The following is a 27,463-nucleotide window of genomic DNA, read 5'->3' as shown; positions in this document are numbered from 1 at the left end:
CAACTCATTTCTCCCATATCTTAAAATTGAGAAGACACACTTTACTCTGAAAAGGAAAAACTTTCAGTGACCTCCCAAAAATTAACAAAGCCACGAGTTTGCAGAAACCATCAACAAGTTCTCCCAACAAACACATCAGCACATGGAAATGTTCTACCAGATGTATGGCATGAATGTTTGCCTTACTTTTGAAGAGTTTTTACAAAGGAAGGTGATAAATCTTAGGACAAACTGCTTTTATTCTCCAGGCCCCCAGAAAGCATTTCTAATACAGAGTTGGCGTTATCACCAATGTTTCCAAGCTTCTGGCACAAGCCGCACAGAAGCAATATCAAAAGCCTGTGTCTAACAATAGTCAATAAAGGTTTGCTGCACAACTAGGGAGATAATTATCCAGCCGGCTTTCATTTCCAGATAAAGGATGGTGGAACAGAGTCTCTCTGTTTCAAAGGGTATGGATGACAAGAAGCTCATGACCGCTTCTCTCTTCTTTTAGGAGAAAAGCCAACACTGAAGTTGGCTTTCCTGAGAAACTGGGAGAAGCCAAGACCATGGAGCCTGAAAGTGAAGACCATGAAAAACTCCAAGTTAAAATCCAAGCCTTTGAAGACAAAATAAATGCTGAGAGCAATACTCCTGGCTCTGTCCGGAGATACAGCTTAGACCACATCTCGAAGGAAGAACGAAAAAACATTCGATTTAGCAGGTATAATTTTCGTTCGGGTTTTATTTTGAAGTATGAAGTTATATTTTCCATTGTTTCTGTTGTCATGGTGTTTTATGTTTTTTCAACCTATAGATACCCAAAGTTCTACACTTTAATGAATTAAATATTACCCATAGTGCTCTCAATATTAAAGTATCTCTTCTATTTACTTAGGGCAGTAGTTCTTGACCTTCATAATACTGAAACCGTTAATACAGTTCCTCATGTTGTGGTGAGCCCCAAAACATAAAGTTATTTCATTACTGATTCATAATTTTGCAACTGTTATGAATCCTAATGTAAATATCTGATTTGCAGGATATCTGATATTCGACCCCCAAAGGTGCCGAAAGCCACAGGATAAGAACCTTTGATTTAGGGGATATAAATAGAGGGCAAACCTCTGGCTTTATTTTTAAAACACTTTTTGAAAATAATGGTATTTTTGAGAATGGCTGTCAGCTGCATCTCTTACACTCTAGTGAATTATCAGAGACAAAAGCAAGAAAAAAAAACCTTCTACATCTACCATTTTACAGTCAAGTTTGCTATGAAATTGATTTAAGTCTTTGTTTGAAGGCACCTAAATAGTCCCTTCTTCCTTTCTTCTTGATGGGGCTGAGGATAAAACCCAGGACCTTACGCATGCACTATGCCCCGGAACCATAACCTTCGCCCTGTATCTTCCGAATGTTAGTCACCACACAACTTTGTGGTCCTCATTTTGCCCAGACTATTAATAGTGTCTCACTCTGGGGGAAGTCAATTTTTTTGTCCTAGTGTGGCTGTTTTTCCTTGCCAGTGGATGAGAGCTTGTTTAAATCTCCTAACCTTTCATTATAGGTCCAGAAGTTTGGCTTTGAATACTGTGCTCACAAACTGTGTGAGCGCAGAAGATGGCGAAGTTGGAGAAAGGGCAGGAATGCATGCTAGCATCTCTCTTTCAGAAATAGACCCACTTAGCCATGGAATTGCCAAGTTGCCTTTTAAGATAGACGCCCATGGATCACAGTTGAGAAATTCCTCAGCTTCACACCCAAGCATTGTGCATATAGAACCAGAGAATATGCCTGAAACTGTTCAAGAAAACATCCAGGAAGAAATTCCAGAGACAGCCACGAGTCCTGCAGAATATCAAGATAAGCTCTACTTGCATTTAAAGGAAAACCTCAGCAAAGTGAAGGCTTATGCCATGGAAATCGCAAAAAAAGTCCCAATCCCAGACCAGTGCACCATTGAAGGTAAGCACTTTGAAAGTCCCCCACTCGAGAAATTTCAGATGTCAATGACAACAACGAAACTCTAAAACACCTAAATACTCATACCCTTTCATGGACCTTTGGTAAAACAGATCATTTGAAAATATCTTCTAGGATCCTGTTACTTCTTTTTGAGTAAAGTTGACCCATATCTTGATTTTTGCCCTTCGGATTCTACTCAGATGCTTCCATGTCTTCTGATTTTGCTAACCGTTTCCTTACCCCCAATGTTCAAAAAGGAGCGGGGGAAAAACAGTGTCCCAGAAGTAGGCTCTAGTATAAGGGCATCCGGAGAATGCTCCCATCCCCGTAGTCAAATAGGGAAGCTATGCGTCACTCTGATTGTTGTGAGATTGTCCTCTTATTCCGTTGCTGTGTGTCCTGCTCTGCCCCGCAAGGGGCTCAAGATCTGAGTGCCAAACACAGTCTCTGATTGCCAAGAGTACAGGAGGAATATAGTAAGACAGCAGAGCCATGCCAGGAGGTGGTGCAGATAACAAGCCAGCGAAAGCAGGGAAAGGGCAAAGTCACGCCAGACTGTCGGGGGCTAGACCTCCCTCAGGAGCACAGTTTAAAGTGGCGCCAAAGGCAGAGTCAAGCTGTGAAGTCGTGACATCACAGCGTCTTGCCACACTGTAAGGGATCCTTGGTCCAAAGAAATAATTACTGAGCATACTGAAACTTTCTCTAATTATAATTTTGACATTTTGGTCATCACGGAGTTTTGGCATTATTTTAATCTCTGAAATGTTATTTATATCAATCAGTGAATCTCCTGACACTCTTATACTCATGCCTTTACCCTGACTCTGGGAATGTCTGAAACACAAGGGCAACACCGCCAGAGCAGATTGGAGCCAGAACCAGCTTGGGTGGCTCAAAGGCGCTGTGGAGCTCCTAGGAGCTTTACTCAGCAGTCCTCAGACAACAGACACCTTCTCTTGAGAATGAAATTGAGGTCTCAACAAGTGTCCTCCCACAAGAAAAAGCCAGAGAGTCCAGCCCCCCAGAAAGAAGCAACAGAAAGGTGGAGATCGCTGGCGGGTCCACTTGCACATGCTCTACTTTCCATCTTTTATCCCACTTCCGGTAGGAGGAGAGACTAGATTGTGCTAAGCCAAAGAAAAGGGGGTCCGAGAACGACAAATGTAATCAGTTGCCGTGTCTGTGCAGAGGCTGTCCCTTTCAATGTCTGTAGCAGTACGATCAGCTTCTGGCGGTGGTGGAAGGAGTGTTGCGTGCATTCAGCTATGTTTTCTATAGCGAACTACTCCAATGCTGTGAGGATACTGAAATCACTAAAGTTCAATCTGGGGGGGGCCTCTTCATAAATGCTATTTTGCTCATAAGCTGTATACATGGGTTCAAGCGGTTAATGTAAAGAATAAGTGAATTTCAAAGTATCATAAAGAGTATCTGTGTAACAAAGAAAGGTGAACACATTTAACTTACTGGAATAATTCCGTGTGTGTGTGTGCGCGCGTGTGTTTCAAACTTGGTCAAAATATAAAAAGTTTATTATAGAATGAGCTTTAATGGCTTTGCAATGTGGAAGAAAACCTACAGAATTACTTGAAACATCCAGTTACAAAGAATTAGTTGAGGAGTTAAAATTAGCTTTAGACTCAACTAAATGACTTGGAATTTTCTTTTCCAAATGTTGAATGAACCCATATTGGGAGAAAAAAAAACGGGGAGAAGTATATTTACTTTTGATAGTGATATTTCCAACAAGGGAAAACCTGGAACTGAGTGTTTATTTTTTATGTTGACATTTTGGAATTCATTCACATTTTAGTAATTTCCTGGGAAATTCCTCTACAATGACATGTGTAAGGGATGGGATATTGGGCTGAAACGATGTTGGTATTTCAAAGGTCATGTGAGCTATTCAGTAGACACCAGCCATCCTCTGGATGACATGTGTTCGCTTGTTTCATAAGCTCACTCAGCACAATGTTATTACATCACTTTCCTTAAAAACTTACTGCAGATCCAGGCTGAGAAATTATGTTGATGTCAAGTGTGTTGTTAGCCTAAAAGAAACATTTACCCTTTCTGGATAAATTGTGCAAAATAATCAAGAAACAAAGAAAAAACAAACAAAAATTTTCTGTAGCATTTACTAAAAGAGACAAACAGTAGGAAACAATAACAAACAGGAAATCTTTGGAGTAATACGCAAAGCCGACACTGTAAAAAAAAGAAGCAACCCCTTAATGCAACACTGTGGATATCAGGTTGGTTCATATGCGAAAACAAAAAAAAAATGTTCAATTGTTTAGATCTGCAAAAACATCAGTTTCTTGTGCTTCAACCTGATACTTCAATAACAAATAGTGATAAAATAACAGATGTTTCACTGGTCACAAAACTGCAGAAATCAGTATGAGATGACTCAGGGTCACAAACAGCATTTTTATCCCTGACCTTGGTCACAGTGGGGATCAACAATAATGGAAAAGTGGATCTGTGCAAATCTAGCATTGTCTCTGGAAAAAGAAAACATTGTCAAACCAGAGGTCTTACTGAGGTTTGAGTCTTGGCATTCTTGTTGCTGGGTTGGCCACGTTACCAGCCATTGAAAGTTACGAACCTATGAGCAAACATAGCCTAATGTCACTATATGATTACATTTACATACAAGACCAGAAAATTGGACTTGTCTGGCAAAGGATGTTTTAAAAATTTTAATCATTGATGTTCATTAGTGTAAGTGAAATAATCAGAGGCCAAAAGCATATACACAGATAATATTAGGTAAATCTTTGAAAATCTGGTCCATCTCTGGAGCTCTGTAAAGAACTTGTGAGCTTGTAAGAACCCATCAGTGTTACTTTGTTTTACTTTGAAGTGTTTCTTGACTGAGTGAAAATACATCCCATCTGTACAGCATATTGCAAGCCTGACTTGCAGAAAGCAAGACCTCTCTTCAACCAGTCCACATGAGCTGATTTTGTTCCTTAAAGTAATGTAAAGTTCACTGTAAAAATCAAGCAATGCTTGTGTGCTTAATCACAAGTAAAGCCTTCTAACAACATTAGCAGGCGCCTAGTTCTGTCAACACTGGGTCCTACACACTTCTAGTGTAATTCCCTCTTCCAAGATATGTCTATGTTTGTGTGGAGTCAATAAAAATCAACCAGCACAGATGCCATGGGTTCTGCCCAGCCTACTTTAAACCACAACCCTTCCTGTGAGAGTGTGATCCAGTTGCTCATCTACAAAACTTAAGTTAAAACTACGTTTCACAAATGGTCACCAGCATTTAGATTTTTTAATTTATGTATTTACTTATTTATTATAATTTATTCACTTTTATCCCCACTGTAGCCCCCACCTCGTCCTCTTCCTCCCTTCCTCTTCTCCCCTTATGCCTCTCCCCTAGTCCACTGAGAGAGGAGGACCCCTTCTATCTGACACTAGCCTGTCAGGTCTCATCAAAGCTGGCTGCATCATCTTCCTCTGTGGCCTGGCAAGGCTGCATCCCTCAGGGGGATGTAGATTTTTAAAGAAGTGCTAATTTCAGGAGTAATATCTTAGCTGCATGACTAGCAACAAAGGAAGTTGATCATGTCCCCAACAGGAATCTCAAGACCCCAAGGCCCAAGAACCTAGTCATCTGTCTCTTTAAGACCTGGTGCTGGGCTACACAGAGGAAGACTCAGACAGAGAGCCCTAGAGTGGCTTTCTTTATCAAATTGTAAAATGCTTAGTCCTTCTTTATTTTCTCTGGATAAAACCAGCCATGCTCATTCATAGAGTCTAATGGGTACCAGGCACTGCTGCTTTCAGGAAGATGTTAACCACAGTCAACAAGACATGAGTACAACGTGGGATAAGTTGTCTACAGAATGGGAATGAGGGTCTGCACAGGCAGATGGTACCAAGTCAAATCTAAACTGACGGTCCAGGAGGATTCTAGAACTGTCTTCTAGAGAAAACAAGAAGAGTGGGTAGAGCTGCAGGTGTGGACACAGCCTGTGCAAAAGACCTGCAGAGAGCACAGGCCACACCAGGGACCGAAGAGTAGCCCTGGGAGGGAGATGCTGAAGTGAGGCAAGAAAGGACTGTGGTTGGAGGCAGCCCAGGCTAGATCCCACAAGTGCTAAATGAGAACTCACTGCTCTGAAGAAGAATCTGATGTAGAATCCCCTACATGTGTGTCATCTGCCTTTCTACAAGAAGATATGCATTCCTTCACCCAACACAAATCCAATCACTATCCATTATAGATATGAGATGTGGCTGCAAATAAAATTAAGTCCCTGCTTTTTTGAAATATCCTATAGGATGAAGTGAACCAATAATTTTCTTCTTCTTCTTCTTCTTCTTCTTCTTCTTCTTCTTCTTCTTCTTCTTCTTCTTCTTCTTCTTCTTCTTCTTCTTCTTCTTCTTCTTCTTCTTCTTCTTCTTGAGACAGTGTTTCTTTGCATAGCCTTGGTTGTCCTGGAACTCACTCTGTAGACCAGGCTGGCCTTAAACTCGCAGACATCCACCTGCCTCTGCCTCCCTGAGATTAAAGGTGTGAGCCGCCACCACTGCCTGGCAAACCAATAATTTTTTTTAAGAAAGAAAACATATAACATAACACCAGGTCATGGTAGGTGCTACAAAACAGAATATAGCCAGGGAACAGAGATGGGCATGGGATGGGACTACAGTTAGACTGAAGAGTCTAGAAAGGCTCTCTAACAGGTGAGCCACAATAGTGGCCTGAAGAGATGAGGAAAGGGTAGACAGCAAACTCAAACCCCTTGGACTGAGGGATGTTTCATTCGGGAAACATGGACCAGGGTGCCTGAGCTACAGGTAGCAAGGAGTGTCCACACCTTATATGTTGCAAAGGAAAATTGTCAGCAGTGATGGGTGTGGCAGGGATTATGGGATGGAGGACAGGCAGGCTGGGCCTGATCACCCAAAGGATAAAAGCATCCTATCCTGAGACAGCTCAGACAAGAGAAGGAGAGAACACTAAGAGATGGGAATTAACATTTTGTTTTGGCATGTGATGGCCATTCTTTTTTTAAAAGCAATAAGTCTTATTTTTATAAGTACGTTTAGAATCATAGCAAAATGAAGTAAAAGGTGCAGGGCTTCGGTGGTCATGGTGGTCCATGACTTTAATCCCAGGACGAAGAGACAAGAGAATCTCTGTGAGTTCAAAGCCAGTGTCACTGACACACGTTCCAGGACAGCCAGGACTCTGTAGAGAGGCTCTGCTTCAGAAATCACCATAAAGTTTTCATAAAAGAAAGAAATGTGCAGACTGTCTATATACCCCACCCAGCACAGAGACTATCCCCATCTGTCAAAACAGCAGAACATGTGTGCATTTGATGAAACTATCTGGACTCATCATCACTCAGTGCATAATTTACTGAGGATTCATTCTTGGCTTGTGCCTTTAAAAGTAATCCACTAAGGCCAGTTAGTGCTGTGCATATGTTCGTGTTATCCACTGGGACACGGGCAACCTGGCAACGCCCTTCCCCAAAGAAAAGTGACTCTTAACGCCTTACCTAAGGAGAGGCCATCGGGAGCTCCTCCCACTTCCATGCTATAATAACTTCATTAACATCTTCATTTTGATGGCGGTCTTGTGTGAGAAACTGCTGCTGCTGTGAGCTGATGTGTATTACAACCACGTTATGCAGAGAACAGCCTTTTACAGCACTCTTCCCCTTCATCTGGCTCTTTCATTTTTGTGTGTGTGCCCCCTCTTCCACAGCGGTCCCTGAGCCTGGGATGGGGGAGAGGTCCCATGCACACCTGAACACACACAGTCCCTTATTCTCAGGACTTTGAATGGTTGTGAGTCCTCATATGAACCACTATCCACTGCGATACAAAGCTTCTCCATCCGAGGGTGGGAACAGCACAAATCCATGGCTATAAAACTAACTATTTAGAAAGTAGTTTCACAACATGACTATTTAACAAAACAACATCAGTAAATTTTCTTCTAGGCCCCATAGCTTCCCTAACCGAAATCATACCAGGCATGGATTCCCTCCTGCGGCACAGTCGTCAAAGAGAGCCATCGGTTACCCTGATGAACAGTTTTGACTCTAACACACAGCAGGGAGATCTTGTGTAGCAGACCACTATTGTACCATGTATGATTCATGCTACATCAGACAACTGATGTCTTTCTTCCTCACGCAGCTTATGTAGCACCTTCTGGCACTATGAAAGCCAGCCAGCATCCTGGTCAGGTCAAAGTTGGTTTTTTCACGTCTTAAACTGAAGTATTTGGTATCCTCTGTAATAGTGTCCTACCGTCTATTTACAGTATACAACGGTAACAGAAACGGTGTGAGCTGGTTTTGGTGTCTCTAAGGCTCCTTGGCCAGTAAATCATCGGAAAGTAACCGGTGCCCGGCACTGAGCTTTTCATTCAATAACTCATGTCTTCTGAGAGCATTGTTTACCAATGAGAGACAGCTCTGTTCGAACTCCTTTTTATTTTTAACTGTGCTCTGGTTAGTTTACAAAGCCAAATGGGGTTCCCTAAGGCTTCTTCATACATCTTTAGTTTGGGTTAAGCAATTCCCCTACTCCCCGAATCCTCGCTCCTCTAGCTCCCTGTGTCATATTACATGTAATCTCATATCTTTTAATTGTGTGGTTTTCCTATGTGACCTCTTCATGCACACTTCATCTGGTTAATCATTCCTATGATTCCTTATTTCTTTATTCCCATCACTCCACTACCTGCTTGAATCCTTCTTCTGCAGTCTTTCCCCTTTTTGCTGGATTAGTCTTTTTTTTTTTTTTCAGATTTTTCAAGTTGCAGCTTAATGGATCTTTATAATCATTGTCTTCAACATTGTCATACTAGACCTGTTTGAGACAGAAAGTTTTGAAATTAGTGCTCACAATGTACATTCCCCCAGGGGAGAAACTATGTAAGGATTTCCTCTCTCATTGAGACACAGTTTTCTGAATGAACAGTGATGACCATTGCCAAGAATATTGCCTGCCTTTCAGAGGAAGATTATTGACAGCTTACAATGAACTGTGAGAAACATAGATTACATTAGATGAAAATAGATTAAGCAGAACACAAAATCTGTCTTGGATTTCCATGACCTTACCCTCCTTTGCTCCTTCCTACCTACTTATACTTAAGATTTGCTTTTTAAAAAAATTGCTTTATTATTTGATGGTTTCAGAGATGAGTATTGTATTTACATTATTTCCCACCCACACTCTTTCCCTTAAAACTTCTCCCGTCTCTCTAACTCCCTCTGAAATCCATCACCTCTACCTCCACTTGTGTGTGTGTGTGTGTGTGTGTGTGTGTGTGTGTGTGTGGCAAGCTAGTATAATTACCAAATGCGCTGAAAATTCTGAATGTGCTGAAAATTCAATGTTCTGCTTCTTTCTCCTATTTATTTCCCATCTATTTATCCATTCATAAATATTCCTGAGTGCCTCCTGCATGACAGCACCACTGTAGGCACCTGAGAAACTTCAAGGTGATAGCCTTACTTCATTAAGACTATTCTTCTAGGGGAAAGCATGAGATAAGTAATACAAACGAGAAATAGGTTGTCCTGGTTGATTTTATGTCAACTTGACGTAAGCTAGAGTTATCTGAAAGGAAGGAACTTCAATTTAAAAAAAAAAAAAGGTTTTCATAAGATCCAGCTGTAGGGCACTTTCTTAATTAGTGATTGATGGGAGAAGGCCCAGCCCATGGAGAGTGGTGCCATCCCTGGGCTGCTGGGCTTGGCTTCTATACGACAGCAGGCTGAGCAAGCCACGGGGAACAGTAGGATTAGCCCTCTAGAGCCTCTGTCTCCAGGTTCCTGCTCTGTTTGAGTTCTTGCCCTGACTTCTTTCAATGCTGAACAGCGACATAAAAATGTAAACCAAATGAGCCCTTTCCTCCCAAGTTGCTTTTGGTCACGGCGTTTCAACACAGAAACGGAAACCTTAACTAAGACATAAGTGCAGTAGGGAAGATGTTAGAACATGGTAAGTCCTTTAATAAAAGAAAGAGAGGAAGAACCAAAACCGAGGAAAGGAGGCATGTCTGTGTTTACTGTGTCTGTTTACTGTGTTTGTGTTTACTGTGTCTGTGTTTACTGTATCTGTTTACTGTGTCTGTGTTTACTGTGTCTGTTTACTGTGTCTGTGTTTACTGTGTCTGTGTTTACTGTGTCTGGGTTTACTGTGCCTATTGCAGTAGATTTATTTACCCTCTCTCGGTTGCACCAAGTCTACAGAAGAACATTTTTAAAAAGAGGGAGCTGATCCATTCTTCAGACATTTATATCCGAAAAGTTTTATAACTGCTGAATGTGGTTACAAACTGACCCCTGAGTACCTAGGTGGTACTCAGAGGGATATAACAGAGGGAAACAATACTGGTTATGAAGTCTATATTATCTATTAATTGAGGAACTCCAATAGCTTGGAAAAGGATGGAAAGAGAGCTATGCTGCCCTGAAGCCAGTAATGAAAGGCTCCATTGGATCCTAGCACTTCAGAAAATAATTTCTGTGTAAAAGAAAAGCCTGTTTTAGTTGAGTCTATTGTTTTTCCTATGATAACAGGCTTAGTTATGTGGATTGTTGTTGGCACTGAGTTTGTGGTTCTAGGCATGCTCCAATACACACTTTAAGAAAGATAAATGAGCCTAGAAAGCAGAAAACTCACATCTGGGGATGTGTTTAAATTTGTGTTCTGTGTCCTGATTCTCTATAAACATGGCATTTAGTTCTTTACAAGTGACAGTTTTCTCAAAAAAAAAAAACAAAACTATCCATCAAATATGCCTTAATGCCTGGATAAGTTGTGTATAAAGTAATAGATATGGATTAAATTTCATTTAAATTAGGCAGAGAGTTAAAATTAATCAAAAAAATGTGTTGGAGGCAGTATATTCTTTTTAACTCAAAACATTGAACAGTGAGTGAGAAAAATAGAAATTCACCTTCATTGGCATTTAGTGATGATACAAATGGCCCTCATTCCTCTTCATGAGAGCTGTCATCCTTGGACTGCAAATTACTATCTTCTCCACTGAATGGACAAGCTCTTTTCTGAGTTCTTCCATAAAGAACCTTGGATACACATAAATACAAGCTATCTTTTTAAGTAAATGTTCACAATCAGACCCAAGCCTGCATGTCCCTGCTCTAGTTTCATTCTGTTGCTGTCACACAACACTCTGACCAAAAAACAACTTGGAAAGAAAAGGGTTTATTTTATTTTACACTTCCAGGTCTCACTGAGGGAAATCAAGGCAGGAACCTGAAAGCAGGACTGCTTGCTATTCCAACCAAATAACACAGAGAGAGTGCAGCAGAAACCATGGCAGATGGTGCCTGCTAACTGGCTCTCTGGCTCACAAATTAGCTTGGCTTAGTCAACTGTGTTAGCCCAGGACCTCCTACCTAAGGAATGGTGCCACCCACAATGGACTGGGCCTTTACATCAATTAATAATACACCACAGGCATACCCCCACATCAATATAATTTTAGCGCTATCTCGGTGAAGGCTTTTCCTCTCAGATGACACGAAGCTTTGTCCAGTTGAGAGTTAGGCCTGGGGGGGAGGGGGGTTGGAGCCAAGATGGCAACTAGCACACACAGTTTTTGAACTGTGGAAGAGCTGAGCGCCTGAGTGGGTGAGTGGAAGGACTTCTGAAGCCAGGGAAGCGATGGAGAGGCTTTATAAATGGCAGGGATCATCACATGAGGTGAGAACTTTGGTCTCAGGCCAACCGTGGACTTGTTTGGGGAAGGAGAGAAACAATTCTTTGATCCCCCGGCACTCCCCTTTCTCGGACCTCCCTCCTCCTCGGCACAGCCAGCTCACTGCAATTCTCAGATCAGTGTTCATGGCCTGGGGTCTGCAGCAGCTAAGATGGAGCCCCCTAGCCCCTTAGCAGCAGCTGTACCGGTCTTGGAGTTCCAGACCCGAGAAAACCATCCTCCCAGGGTCCCACGTCTGCTGGCCACCATACTGGCTTCGCAGAGTCACTCAGCCACTGACTGAATGACCCGCCCAAATCCTCAGTGACAGATAATACCCACCAAAGCCCAGCAGACCCCCCATACAAGCCAGGCATACCAGACCCTGGGCCTTCCAGGCTTGGAGAGCACAGTGGAGGGCCCCCAGGACTTCCTAGAAAGCATCTGGACTGGCATCCCAGTCTCCAGCTGCAGCTGGACTTTCTAACCTGGTAGTGGCAGCAGCAGTGAGCTGGTGGAGCCTGTCAGTCCTCCTGCGGACCAAGCAGGGCCAAACCAGAGAGCAGAGAGCCCTGATCCCTGCTGATGCAACCTGCATAAGAGGGAGTATGCCCTTGAGTGTCTGCAGAGCCCCAGATCCAGGGTCCTTCTAAAATAGAAGCCAGGCATCGGACCCCTCTCACCCACATACCCACTGTGGGAAACAGAGGGCCTCTTGAGACATTGAAGCCCCTACCCTATGGGCCCAACTGAGGAGTTTAGGCAGTTAATGCCAGCAATTGCTCAGCGACCATCACCAGCTCCTGCTAGCGCGTGCGAGCCTGCATTTGCCCTTCTGCACCCGCGTACTTTCCTCCCACAGGTACACATAGTGCGCCAACGCACAGCCTGAGGCTACAGGACCTCTCTCAGCTTCCTGAAGAACTCTCCAGACACCAGAAAGAGACAGTACCAGTCTGATCTGCAGAATCCAGAAACAAACAGGAAAGTTACCAGATAAGCCAATGGCCAGGGGTAGGCGAAAGAACACACCGAACATAAATCAGGACATCATGACTTCACCAGCAACCCCCAAAATTGATGGATACTCCAATTCATCAAAAGCACAGGAAAATGACTTTAAAGCTATGCTTACCCAATTATTTGAGGCTCATAAAGAGGAACAAACAATTCTTTCAGAGCAATAGCCATGCAAATTCAGACAGTTAAAAATGAAATGAACAAATCTATCAAAGATTTGGCCAGTCATTTGGAGGCAAAGAAAGAGGAAGTGGACAAAATTTTTAAAGGAACACAGGCAAATATAACCAAACAAATAGAGGCACAAGTAGAGAGACAATTAGTGGCGTATAAAGAGGAAATGAACAAAAAAATAGGGATCATCATAGAGAGACAGGAATCCACATTCAAACAGATGAAGGAAATGGTGCAAGGCATGAAAACAGAATTAGAATCAATAAAGAAAACACAAACTTGAGAAAACCCTGGAGCTGGAGAACTTGGAGAAAAGATCAGAAACCACAAGGGTAAGCATCACCAACAGAATTCAAGAGATGGAAGAGAGAATCTCTGGAGCTGAAGATACACTCCCAGAAATTGATACTTCTCTCAAAGAAAAAGTAAAATGAAAAAAATCCCGAACACAAAATATCCAAGAAATCAAGGATGCCATGAAAAGACAAAATCTGAGAATAATAGGAATTGATGAAAAACAAGACTCCAGGCTCCAAGGTCCAGAAAATATTTTCAAGAAAATTATAGAAGAAAATTTTCCCAACTTAAAGAAAGAGATGTCCATATATATACAAGAGGCCTACAGAACACCAAATAGGCTAGACCAGAAAAGAAACACATCACATCACATCACATCATAGTCAAAACACTAAATCTACAGGACAAAGAAAAAATATTAAAAGCAGCAAGGGATAAAGGTCAAGTAACATATGAAGGTAGACCTATCAGAATCACACAGGACTTCTCATCAGAAACTATGAAAGCCAGAAGGGCCTGGGCAGGTGTCATGCAAACTCTAAAAGATCACAGATGCCAACCCAGACTACTATACCCTGCAAAGCTTTCAATCAACATAGATGGAGAAAACAAAACATTCCCTGACAAAACTAAATTTATGCAATAACAACACAGCAAACCAGCCCTACAGAAGATACTAGAAGAAAAACTCCAATCCAATGAAAACAACTTCACCCAAGAAAGAATAGCACACAGATAATACCCCAACAAAAATTAAAAAGAAAAAAAAAAGTTAGGCCTAATCAAAATAGTGCCTGTCAAATCTTACTATAAAATTTTATTTTTTGATAAAGCCAATTCATAAGTACAATCATAACATGGGAATTTTTATTTGTTCTCTTTTTTAGCAGTCTTCAAAGTTGTATAAATGAGTCTACTGTAAAAGACTCAAGACCAACATTCTTCATATTCATGCAGTATTAATATTGCCCAATCTCAATAACTCAAGTATCAAATATGTATTGACTAGTTAAGATGTATGTTATTATTTTTAGAAACTGTGTCATGTTGTATTTTGAACTAACGAACAACAGGAAAAAAAATCCATTTCCTAAAAGTAATTCAGTAATTATATGAATAAAAGTGTTTGAATTTTTAAATTCTAAAATATAAGAAAATTTACAAAAGGAAAAAGAACTAGAATAGTGCGTTTGTACCCATGTTGGTTAAATTATTATCTGTAAATACATTTCATGTAAATGAGGATGTTCTAATGGAAAAGGAAGCATCTAATTTCAGGTCAGAAACTCAGTTTTCAAACACTCGAGGCTGAAGAAATTCCCAAACGTTTTAAACCAAGTATTACTTTTGTTAACTTTTGAACTCAAGCGTATTTTAAAGCATGCAGCCCATGTGTTTAAAATTCATTTTCACTTTATCCATCAAGACATGGCTTGGGAAGCTCCTCTGATCTCCATGGGGTGTCCCCCAGAGCAGAAATCTTACCAAGAAATGAGCTTTGCCAGTGTTAAGAAGTAGCCTGACACATATCAGAATGTTAACCGTACTGACTTCTGAAGCAAAAAGAATTTTTTAGTTTTGATCACAGTCCTTTTCTTCCATTCAAGATACAGTGAAATAATAAGGACTTGACACGGAGCCAGCTGGTCATGAACACAGTTTGCACAGGGAGATGTGACTGCTCATTCATTATAGGGGAGGCTGCCTTGGAATACCTGCAAAAACATATGAAGGGCGTTACGCAAAATAAACAAGTTTGAGCATCATAGAAAACTTCACTACCCATTTTCAATCCACCCCATTACTTCTACTTCTGCAGACGCCCAAGTCGCTTCTGCTAAAAATGTCACCACTGTCACCTTCAGACAGAGAAGCTGAGCTTTTCCAGACAGGTGATGGTGATCCTAGGCTCCTGTTGAATAAATGAACTCCATCAGTTATTCATAAGAGCGGAGGGGAGAAACACAGGGCGAGGCAGTTGAGTGGGTGGGAGCACAGACTTTGTAATCACGCTAGATCCAGAGGCCTCTACTCAGGCTTTACCCCTGAGCCCCTGAGCCCCTGCACCCCAGCACCCCAGCACCCTCTTCTACAATAAGAAAGAGAAAAATTGAGGTGCAAACTCAGAGAGTCATCTTCCCAGGACATTCATACATACTTTATCAGCTAATTCTTGAAAGGAATAGCTACTAATTTACATGCAACTGATGACTTTCATGCATACTTTATATATACAAATTTTGTCATTATTTATCTTTGTGCATTGTGTTTTTCTTGCATTTGTATATGTATACCACATGTGTGCATGGTGTTCCTGGAGACCAGGAGATGGCATTAGAATAGAGTTTTAAGCCACCATGTCGGTACTAGAAACCAAGCCTGAGCCCTTTAGGAAAAAAAAACAAAACACAAACAAACAAACAAACAAACAGTGCTCTTATCTGCTGAGAAATCTCTGTAGCTCCACACAACTAGTCTGAGTATTTTGCATTTGTGATTGCTAGTATTACTTGAAATCATCTTATGCATAAAATAAACTTAGGTGATCACTGAACTCTGTGACATCAAGTCCACAGGGAAAATAATGCATGTGGCTACTCTTGGTTGTCAGCTTGACTATATGTGGAATGAACTACAGTCCAGAAATGGAGGGCACAGCTGTGATCCAGATCTTGAGGCAGGAAGATCTGGATCTTAAGGCTGCAAGACAAAGGCTTCTGATTCAGATCTTGAGGTGGGATGACACATGCTTTTGATACAGATGACACATACCATTAATCTCAATAGAAGGAGCCTTTAATCCCAGCACTCAGGGGATCTCTGAGTTCAAGGCCAGCCTGGTCTACAGAGGAAGTTCCAGGACATCCAAGCTTAGACAGTAAAGAAAACCCTAGAAAACAGAAAGCTGGTGAAGATGTAAGTGAACAAGGGGTCATGTTCCAGTCCCAACAAGCAGCAGAACTTGGCAGCTTTGTCCACGTGGGTCTGGCTTTAGAATCAAGGATGAAATTTCCCTCTGCGACTAAGGAAAGCTGGGAATACGTAGGCTGGGAATATGTCACAGATGTCGCGGCATGGAGGTCCAGAAAAGCTATTGCCTGAAATTGTCAAGGTGAAGCCTGGATTGCCTTGGTAGCCACAAGTTTGGAGATGCCAGAGCAGTGACTACCTGCAAAGGAAAGCTGCTAACAGGGAGTGGAACCAGCCCAAGGGAAAAAGAAGTGTGTTACAGTCAACAAAGCCAAAAGTAGTTGGAGATCTGAAGAGCATTTTTGACATCAGACATGGAGATGCAGAGTTTGGAGTCTGCCCAGCTGGTTTTCCATCTTGCTTTGGTCCAGTATTTCCTACCTTTGTTCCCATCCCTATGTTTTGCAATGGTAATGTATATCCTGTGCCATATGTTGAAAGCATGTCGTCTGCTTTTTGATTTTGACTTTATAGGGGATTACAGCTACGAAACTACGTGACTATCAGAAGAGACTTTGAGCTTGGGACTCTCAAACGTTGTTGAGACTGTGATAGACTATGGGGACTTTTGAAATTGTACTAAATGCATTTTGTGTTATGTTATGGCTACAAGCCTATGGGGACCAGGGAGCCGAATGTGGTGGTTTGGATAGGTTTGACTCCCAGAGATACATGTGTTTGAGTGCTTGGCCATGGGGAATGGCACTATTGTGAGGTGCGGCTTTATCGGAGGGTGTGTGGCATTGTTAGAGGAAGTGTTTCGCTGTGGAGGCAGGGCTTTGAGGTCATATATATGCTCAGGCTCTGCCCTGTGTGAAACAAATCCAGTCTCCTTCCAGGTCAAGAACTCTTAGCTCCTCCAGCCCGTGTCTGCCTGCATGCCACCATGCCTTCCACCATGCTGATAGTGGACTAAACCTCTAAAACTGTAAGCCAGCCCCAGTGAAGTGTTTTCCTTTCGAAGAGTTGCCTTGGTCATGGTGTCCCTTCACAGCACTAAAACCCAAACTAAGACAATGTAGGCTAGCCCAATTCTCATCTCTTTCCTGCTGGAAAAAGATTCTAGTGAATATCTTTTTATTACTATGAAAACACAATGCTCACTATAAAATTTTGGAAATCATAGAAAAGGCTTTAAATCATTTTAATCTTACCAGTTAACCGATGTTAGAAATTTTACTTATTTCTTTCGAGGAGTTTTTCATTTCTTTAAGTTTCAGTTATCCTCTGGCAGTTTCATATACAGATATAATGCATTTAAATTATCTACATCCCTCCTCCCCTCTCCAACTTCTTCAAGACCACCTTCCCCTTCCTCATCCTCTCCCATTCGTTCAAGCAAGGGATATTTTTTTTTTTTAAAAAAATGTGTGCTAGAGTGAAATAGTGTTCACTGACTTTGTATGTTCTTCTTGGTCTTTGATTCCAACGGTGGCTCATGAGGACAGTTTCAAAGAGTTTTGCTGAAGCCTTCTAGTGATCACTGGAGGGAATGCTGCTCCTCAGAAAAGCTGGGTCCTGACCTCATGCAGGCAATCTGGGATGCCACAGTCAGCTCATCCACAAATTGAATGGGGTCTGTAATTGAATGGGGAGGGAGGGTACGGCCTGACACTAACTAAATATTTTGAGATTCACGACATATGTAGAAGGAATGTCAACAATAACTAGCAGTTTAATTTGCAATGTTTGTGCTGCCTTTAAGCTGTCCCAAACATATCTCCTTTCTTTTCCCCCTAATGCCCCAGGAAACATTTGTTAAGATTTGCATTGACTCGGTATCACTGATGAGAGTCTTTCAAGTGAGGAAGAGCAGAAGATGAGAGAAGCAACCGAGAGGAGGTTGCTAGGGTGCTGATTTGCATGCCTGGCTCTCCATCCACAGAGGGAATGAGCAGATGGAGGAAGGCTGGGAGCTGTGGTGCCCAGTGGGCTGTGCCGCAGACAAAGCGTTGTGTTAGGGGGTGATGTGCTTGGTAGCGACAGGTGCAAACTTCAAGGGTCACTGGGGTCTTAACTAACTGAACTTCACTAACGCTTCAGTAACTGAGCCTGGGACTCCCATCTCCTTTTTCCAGCAGCAAAGTTACCGAACTGATGAGAGCAAAGGGAGTAAACAAAGTTGATGATTCTGTAGGGACTATATTTTTTGTAACATTTTCCTCTTTTATCTCAAAGCATAACCTGGTTAGAGTCAGCTGCAGTGTGCACTATTCAAAAGGAAAACATTCCAGCTTCCAGGTTCTAAGTAGCACCAGGGCATGCTTGTCTGCCTGTTGATTTGACTTCTTTCCTCACAACAAATCTTCAGTATTCTCCCTCTCTTTGATCTTCTCCTGGGTCAGTTCACTGAACTGGGGTGTCATTACCACATGCGCATTCCTGTCACTCTTCACATGGTGGCACTCCTTTGGGAATGCCAGTGAGGAAATATGTCCCGTTCTGCCCACAGACACTGACTCTTCCACAGTCAGGTTTTATAGATCAGCTCACCCGACAGTATTACTGGAAGTTTAGAGCAAATGTCCAGGCTCCCAACAGGCTATACACAGCCACCGTCCCAATGTGCCAACTGAAGAGAAGTGTAATGGTGAAAAGCGCTTAAGAGAGACCGGAGCAGCGTGGCTCCGTTGGGAAATACCGATAAAGGGGCTCAGTGGCTCAGTCCATACTCAGGACACTGACGTAAGCTTTAAAGAGAGAGGCAGGGGACAAGGACTGTGCATAAATAAGCAGCCTTTGGCATTGTCTGATTGTCTGGTTCCCAGCGTGGTTGCAAGAGGTCCTCACGGCTTAAAGGAAGCAATCCGGTTGCCATCAGACGACGCTGCCACTCCAGGAAGCAGCCTTGATGTCATAATTGCCCTCATTTGGAAGGTGACCAATCTTATTGCTCACCATGGTTTGGGTACTCAATGTGCATGTCTGGAGTATGTAGGGCAGTTACAGTCTCTGTAGTAAAGGTGTCCATGGCATCCAAGGAAGCTGCAGGTTCGGATTCTGCTGAGGCAGGAGGGGGAGGGTCCTTAAAAACAAGCCACTGTAAAAGGTGGCATTGAGATACTGAAGGTCATAGGTGCAAAATGAAGGCAGAGATGTCAGCCTTTAAAACTGCTTTTAGTTACTTCGTGGGCTCTAGTGAGTCACTACCATTTAGCAAAGCAGTTTATAAGTGCCTATTATAATAGCGTTAATGAAGGTGATTGGGTGAGGAAGCTGCTCACTGAACATCAGGGTGCGTGTGTGTGTGTGTGTGTGTGTGTGTATACATACATACATAAGTGCATGTATGTATCCATAGAAGCCAGAGGCATCACGTCCCCCTGGAGCAGGAGTTAGACAGTTGGTGCTAAGAACCAAACGTGGGTCCTCTAGAAGAGCAGCACAGGCCTTCACAACTATTAAGCTCTCTCTCCAGCCCTCTGCTGTCAGGCTTGATGGAAATCAAATCAAATCAAACTCAGCATCCTTTGTTCTCCAAACAGATTAGGGGAGGCAGGAAATAAAAGAAACTGCAGCTCCTGAATTGAATGCTTGTGCCATCACTCATCCACAGATGTTACTGTTCCTGATAACACCTTAGGATCCAGCCAGTGGGATTTTAGTGCAGATCACGAAAATATCAGCTTGCCCTCTTTAAGGACATCCACAGCCGGCCTCGGCTGTTAATCTTTGGATTTATGTCACCTGACGTTTAAATTGGGGGAATATCAACTCATCAAGTCAGAGAGAAATGAAATCGTGGGCATTTGCCATGTGAGAGCTGCAGGAAGAGCTCTGACCACCTCACTCAGAATAAGGGCCCCGTGGTCCAAGCAGACAAATAAAACGTTAAACGAAGTAAAATTGGTTTACATTGCTGGCTTCTCAAAAAAAAAGTAAAAATAGAACTACCATGTGACCCCATTATGTCACTCCCAGTTTCTACTCAAAGGACTTTATATCAAAGCACAGAGATACCTCTCATCCATATTCATTGCTGCTCTATTCACAGAGGTGAGGTAGTGGAACCAGCCCAGATGTCCATCAACAGATGAATGGATAATGAATATGTGGCACATTTTTGCACACCGTTGAATTTTATTTAGTTATAAAGAAAAAAACGGAATCATGAAATACGCAGGAAAATGGGTAGAACCAGAAAGAATTATATTGTGAGGTAACTCAGGCTTAAAAAGTCCAAAATTACACATCCTGTCTTACATATGGATCCTAAATTACGTTTCTATGTACGGGTATAAGTAAAGGTCAGTGCAGCCTGGACTATGACACCAGAAAGAAGATCACCATGAGGGTGATGGGGCTGGAGAGACACAATAGTGAGGAAAAGGAAGTTATGGGTGTGAGAGGATACAGGGGACTTGGGGAGCTAGCAGGGAATAAAAGGAAAGAAAATCAACAAAATCAAATTTTATTTCAAAATTCTATAATGAAAACTAATACTGTGCATGCTAACTAAAAATAATATTTATTTTTAAAAACAAAATTAATTGCATCAAAAGAAAATTAATTGCATCAAAAGAAAATTAATTGCATCAGCTTTTGCTCCCCTCTTTACTGCCATCTGTCCTTAGCACACATTATAGACCCTGGGGTACTTGGATCTGTCTAGTTTCAGCTGCCTTTGATGTGCTTCTGCCCTGTAGACGAGGCCAGCCTTGAACTCAGAGATTCACCTGCCTCTGCCTCCAGAGTGCTGGGACTGAAGGTATGTGCCACTGCCACCTGGCCTTTGCATGGAGGCTGGGACACAGCCTACTCTGCGGCCAGAGTTAGTTCTCAGTGATCTGTTCCTCAAGATGCCAAAAGACCTCAGCAGTTGCCTCGCCCTTCATCACTTGGAAGTCAGCCAGTATACACATGGGCTATATGAACTTTAGAAGAAAGAGAGAGGAGGCAGTGAAGGAAGAGGAGAGAGAATGAGAGAGAGCAATGGAGGCCGGTAGGTCTGAAGTAGTCATTAAGGGCTGCATGACTGGGACCCAGAACTCGTCACTCCTCACCTGCTTCATTAGATGCCATTTTCCAGGTTCTGTTCTGAGGCCCAGATGCAGATCCCATCGATCGCTCCCATGCTATTTGATTCACTCGTGCTTGTCACTGAGTTTCCACCGTGGTCTCAGCAGCGCCCGCCCACACCTCAGTCTAAATTAGCTGGTTCCGTATTGTTCGCGGTTTGTGTCACACTTGTACTCTGGTTATTAGCTTTTATATTTATCACTTCCGCTAGGCACAGTCATGTTTTATATGCACTGCACATCTGATGTTCATACTACAGGAAGTCAGTGAATACATAGTGAGATAATACGCTTTGGAAAATCCTCATAGAAATCTTTACTAGTTTAAACAAGTGAGCAAGAGAGTGAGATCTATATCTGTATCCATCTAATTTGTATCTAAAGGCTGTTTAAAAAAATGCCTGGGCATCTTGGTTTTACTATGACAGCTTTGGTTTTAGCCACTTTCTTCTTAACTAGCTTCTCTTTAAAAAAAAAAAAAAAAAAGAAGAAGAAGAAGCAACTATGTATAAACTATTAAATAAAAAATATATACATTGTAAATACAGACACAGACTTTTCCCATCGTTTAGTTATGTTGTCAGGGCCACCCCTGAGTTCCCATGAGTTCACACTGACCATTCTGTGTCTACATACAGGTGATTCCTCTAGTTTCTGGCTCCAGTCATTGTCCTCACAGCCTTTTGCTGTTTCCAAATGAGTACGCTTATCAGTAGCAAAACCACTTAACTTCACTTTATGGTAATGGTGAATAGTTACTGAATAAAATAATAAACAAAATAACTTTTTATTTAGCCCTGATGACAAGTTTTTAGTGTGGCTGTTGCTGTCCCAGTTTTATGACTGACAAAATAGACTCAGAAAGTCAATCCACCAACCCCAAGCTCATGTAGCCAGTAGGTAGCACAGTTAATACTCAATCCTGACTCTTAGCTATACCCCTGCCTCATGCTGCCACGCTTTTTCTCAGATATGTGTTATCAGTCCCTGCCCCCATGCCTGTGACCAGGCTGTTGCTCCTCTAGAGCCCTCAGTTCTAACTCCTCTGCCTTCTGTGATCCCTGCCCCAAAGTCACTGACCAAGATGTGTCTCCTATAGGACCCTCAGCTTCAGTCATCAAGGATAACTCATCTGCTGTCAGTGATCCCAGGACTCTTTATTGAATGCTAAACCTCACGCTGTTCATTTTTTATATCCATACACTTCAAACACACATACACACACACACACACACACACACACACATATACATATATATAATGCATACATATATATGCATATATATATATGTATATATATATATATGCATATATATGTATATATATATATGTATATATATATATATATATATTTGAGACAGGAGTTCCAAATTCACAGTATGTCTCCGGAACTGGCTGCATGGGGTTAGATGCTTTCTATTCAGTGAACCTTAGTTAGCAGCATTGACTTGAACAAGATGCCTCCTCACTTTCTCGTGACAGCCACATAATTATTCAGTCGACACAGAAGGGGCGAATGTCTTAGGAAAGCCATGCTCATTGGAACTGAAAGGCGAGCTCTAACAAGAGCTTCAGAGTTTGGCATGCACTTTGTGGAGATGCCACAGACTTACTAACATTGTCAGTCCCCTAAGTCACCACTGGGCAGAAGCCGGGACACGAGGTCTTAATTGAGAACATCCAGCTGGAGATGGAGGAGGCAAATGCGTCATACCAGACTGTTGTACGCCTGTCCTGACCTGTTTGTTTGTTGTTTTTTTTTTGGGGGGGGATGTCAATAGGCTCAATTTAGTGGAATTTAATCATAAAACTTTCTAAAAATTTCTCCTCAAATCTGGTTGCTGTTATGTAGTGTGCAGAACTGTAAGGTAATTGGTAGCACGTGGGATGGTGCCTGCAGGAGCCACAATGTGGGCCTGTGCCTGCAGGGGATCCCAACGTGCTGGCCTCATTTGCCTCTGCACAACTCTTGATAAATCTATGCTTGGTAGAGCCAAATGTTTATTTATAACATATGGCCTCCCACTGACTCGGCGTAACCACAGAATGACTCTGTATCATTGCCAGAAATCAACTATATTAGCATTATGCAGGGGAAAAGGCATGTATTTGATTTCAAGTTCATACAAATTCCAGAAGTGCTTTCATGTCTACAAACTCTAGAGCGCCTATGAAAATACCCTCAGTTTATCTCTGATTTTGTTTGATGTTGACTTTGTCCTGACTCTTTATGGCTGGAGAGCTAGCTAACTTGTATTTGGCAAACATCAGGAGGGTATGGCTGAATTCTTCCAACTGCTCTGCCCTGAAGCGTTTTATGATTGGGCAAGGACTATGGAAAGGTGTAACTGCGGTTACTCCTAATCCCAGAAAAGCACGTGTGCTTTTCTCTAGTCTGTATTAAAAACAATGTAAGGCAGTCCTTCCGTAACAAGTTCAATTGGAAATAAATTCCATATTTATAGTTTGATTAATCATATCTGAAGAGGTTATTAACCATGTTCTTGAAATCAGTCTAAAAATGTAAATAATGTTGCCACAATGACCCTTTTTCACGAGGATCAGTGGTTGAATCACCTCATCAGAAAAGATCTTGTTTTAAGAGCTATTTACCTAAGACTGTTCTCCATCTGTATTATCTGGAAACCAGGAAAGTCACAGCAGGTTTCACTGTTCAAACACATCTCCTTTACAATAGGACAGCCTTATTTTCAAATTTGGGCATTATAAAAATAAGGAAATCATTATTTCAAAATACAAGAATGCTCCTCAACAGAAAATCACCAAATGGTCCAGAAATCCCATAACTGTGTATATATGTGTGTGTATGTGCAGATAAATTTATACGTATATATACACTCTAGAATAACTTATAGAATGGCCTAGGTTAACCCTTCTGTAGTAAGGGTAGGTATAGGTCTCATGTTCTAGTAAGAATTTCTCTTTTGAAGATGTTAGCCAAAGGAAGATAAATATTATATATATATGTGTGTGTATATTCAAAGAATGGATAAACAAACATTCAAATAAAAATGCTTATAAATGTTCATAAAAGTACAACTGTTCATCACAACCAACAGGTAGAAAGTGCCAGATTCCCATCAATAGATAAATGGAATATATCTACACGTGAAGTACAGCCAAACAATGGGATTTTATTTAGCCTTAAAAGTAAAGAAGATGTTGATCTGTGCTACCATATAGATGACTTTGAAGACATACATTATATGAAGAAGCAATACACAAAAGGCCAGGTAGTATATGAGTCCATTTATATGAAATATCCAGAGTAGGCAAATACATAAAGAAAAAAAAATCAGATTTGTGGCTGCAAAGAGCTGGAGAGAGGTTTGAGAACGAGTAATAACTCATCAATGAGTATAAGGTTTCCATTTGGAATAATAAGAAACTTCTGGAACTAGACGTCAATCATAGTTACACATAATAAATATACTTAAAACCACTTAATTTTATACTTTTAAATAGTTAAAATAGCAATTTTATGTTATTATATTTAACATAATAAAAATACCTAAATATGTAGCCATTCTGCAATAAACTCTATACTTAGTAAGCAGCAGACACCACACAAATAAACACTCTAGGTTAACTTATGAGTAGTCCTTTTAAGCTTTGTACAATAAAAATTAACAGTAGGTGTCGTGTGCTAGGCACAATTCCTTTCTTGAAGGTGTTGTCCAAAGTAAGATGGATATTCTATTAATAGGATATGTTAAGGGTACAAAATGATGGTTTTCATTATGACAAAGTTTTTATTCGAAATAGATCAAAAGCCTTATTGTGAAACCAGAAACCTTAAACTGTAATTCTGGGGGGAAAAAAAAAAAAAACACTTCAAGATATATGCACATGGTTGAATAGATGGCTTAATGTTTATGAGCACTCGCTGCTCTTCCAGAGAACCAGGTTTGATTCTCACAACCTACATGGAGGCTCACAACTACCCATAACTCCAGTTCCGAAGGGATCCAACACGCTCTTTGGACATTGGTAGGCACCAGGCATGCATACATGCAGGCAACATACTCATGGATATAAAATTTAAAAATTAACCCCAAAAGTTTTTAAAGCTATACAGGCATAGACAAAACTCTTTCTGAGCGAGATTAAAGTAGCCAGGCAGTAACAGCAACCACTGACAAATCGTATTGCGTGAGTTAAAAAAGCGCCTGTGCAGGCACAGGAAACGATTGACACAGCGAAGACATGGCTTACAGAAAGGGAGACAGTCTTTGCCAGTGGTACATCTGTTGTGAGACTCATTATGGGCTGAATCTGAAGTCTCTCCCAGAGGCTCAGGCCCCTACTTTGAATGCTTGTTCCTTGCATGGTAGCACTGTCTTAGAGGGCTATGGAACCTTCAGGAGACGGGATTTAGCGGTTAGAACTGGGTCAGGGAGAGAAGAATCATTAGCTATTTTTCTCACCATTGTGACAAAATACTTGGCAAAAACAATTTAAAGAAGGACAGGCCCACCTGGGGCCATCCTTTGCCAGTACTGTCCCTCCTGGGACGCGGCTGCAGCAGCAGCAGCAACAGCAGGGACTTCCAGCAGCTGGTCCTGTGGCAGTCCATGGTTGTCTTCCATTAGGGCAAGAATGGCACCTCAACTTGAGAACAATGGGTTCTCAAGTGTACCACACTCCCGTGCCCAGTTCTCGTGCAAGCTGTAGTAATCTCTATGAGGTTTGCATTCCCCTCCTTCCTTGCTCTCCAGTTGGAATGCCTTATTGGTTTCTCTCAGCAACTGTAGCTCTAGTCTGTTATTCCATGAACTTAGAGCAATTTGTGACCGACGTTTACAAATGCATCTCTCATTTGAGTATGAGCTTCTTAATAGCCATAGCAGCACCACGGCCTGTAATTACGTTCAGCCTAGTGTCCAATATTAATCATTCATTCATTCATTCATTCATTTATTCACTCACTCATCCAACAACTAGTCCACTATTTAATACTCTGTAATGCGCTATGGGGGAAAATCACAAAGAAAAAGGGTAACAACTAAAATTTTATAATATAGAAAACAATTCAAGCTTGGAAAGCTCTGGGAAGAAAGAAGAATACTGAAGGAGACCAAGTTTGCTGGAGCATTAGCTGAAACAGCCCAGAGCTGACTTGTTTCCACAGCCCGTGTGCGTGCTCCTGGGTACACGCGCTCCTCTTCTAGCGCTTTGATCATCTTATGTGATCTGAGGCCCTGTGGTTCATATATAAAACAGAGTCCCAGTGTGAGTAAAGTTAAATCCAACCAATGTTTACTTACAATAAATAAATAATAAGCCGTAAGAACGGGGAGGGGAGGAGAGGAGAAAAGACAGAGCTGCTCACTGTGGTCAGGTGCAAAATAGAACGGCCTAGCTGACTGTGTGGGCTCTCAGAGGGGGGCTTGTTCCCCTTTGAAGCGTTCTGCTGAAGGAAAACGTACTCCTGTTTCATGGGTACATTTTAGTGACATTTATTTCGAGTAGCGTCTTCGGGTGTGTGCACTTGCAGGATATTTGGGTGCCTGTGTCTTTAATGTAGGTGGTTGGTTGGTTGGTTGGTTGGTGACAGGCTCTCGCTATATAGCCCAGGCTGGGCTTGAACTCGTGATTTTCCTACCTCTCAACCTCCCAAGGGCTGAGTTTCCAGGTCTGCACTCCAGTGGCAGGTTCCATATAAAGCAGTTTGTATTTAATCTTTCACACTATTGACTTCATTTTTCAAATTATCATTGTGTTAGTCAGTTTCCTACCATTATCACAAAATTCTTGAGGTAACCGGCTTTAGCACGCTGTCTTGGGTGGTTACTGATTCTGATTTTGCTTCCTTTGTTGTTGTCTCATTAACATCAAAGAAACTCCAGGGGCTGGAGAGATGGCTCAGCAGTTAAGAGCCATCCTAGTCTATGACGGGTCCTCCAAAGGACCTGAGTTCAACTCCCAACACACACATGATGGATCATAACCATCTGTAACCAGGGATACCTGGTGCCCTATGCTGCCCTTCACGAGCACCAGACACACAAGTGTTGCACAGAAATGCATCGAGGCAAAACACTCATCATACACATAAAATAAATACTTTTTTATAAAAAAAAAAAAAAAAAGGAACACCGAACCATTTCTACTTTTACAAGTAAGGCATAATGAATCTGAAAAATTTAAAAAAATTCTTATTTCAAAAGTCTCATTAACCCCAGCACTCCAGGAGGCAGAGGCAGGCAGCTCTCTGTGAGTTTGAGGCTATGCTGGTCTATAAAGCAAGTCAAGGACAGCCAAGGCTACTACACACAGAGAAGCC

At 41.8% G+C, this 27,463-nt stretch overlaps 1 protein-coding gene across 7 annotated transcripts in view; it reads left to right on the top strand.

The window, feature by feature from the left end:
• Veph1 (ventricular zone expressed PH domain containing 1) overlaps positions 1 to 27,463 on the top strand; it is a 212,399-nt gene that overhangs the window by 115,890 nt on the left and 69,046 nt on the right. For all 7 annotated transcript variants that reach the window (XM_021634062.2, XM_021634063.2, XM_021634064.2 and 4 more), the window contains 2 exons: positions 497 to 706; positions 1,550 to 1,947. In XM_021634062.2, the coding sequence (XP_021489737.1) occupies positions 497 to 706; positions 1,550 to 1,947 (608 nt within the window). The remainder of the gene's footprint in view (positions 1 to 496; positions 707 to 1,549; positions 1,948 to 27,463) is intronic.

Source organism: Meriones unguiculatus, chromosome 2 (assembly GCF_030254825.1).
Source record: "Meriones unguiculatus strain TT.TT164.6M chromosome 2, Bangor_MerUng_6.1, whole genome shotgun sequence".
Taxonomy (NCBI): Eukaryota; Metazoa; Chordata; class Mammalia; order Rodentia; family Muridae; genus Meriones; species Meriones unguiculatus.
Note: the sequence above shows the minus strand (reverse complement) of the source record. Positions and strands in the feature narration are given on the sequence as shown.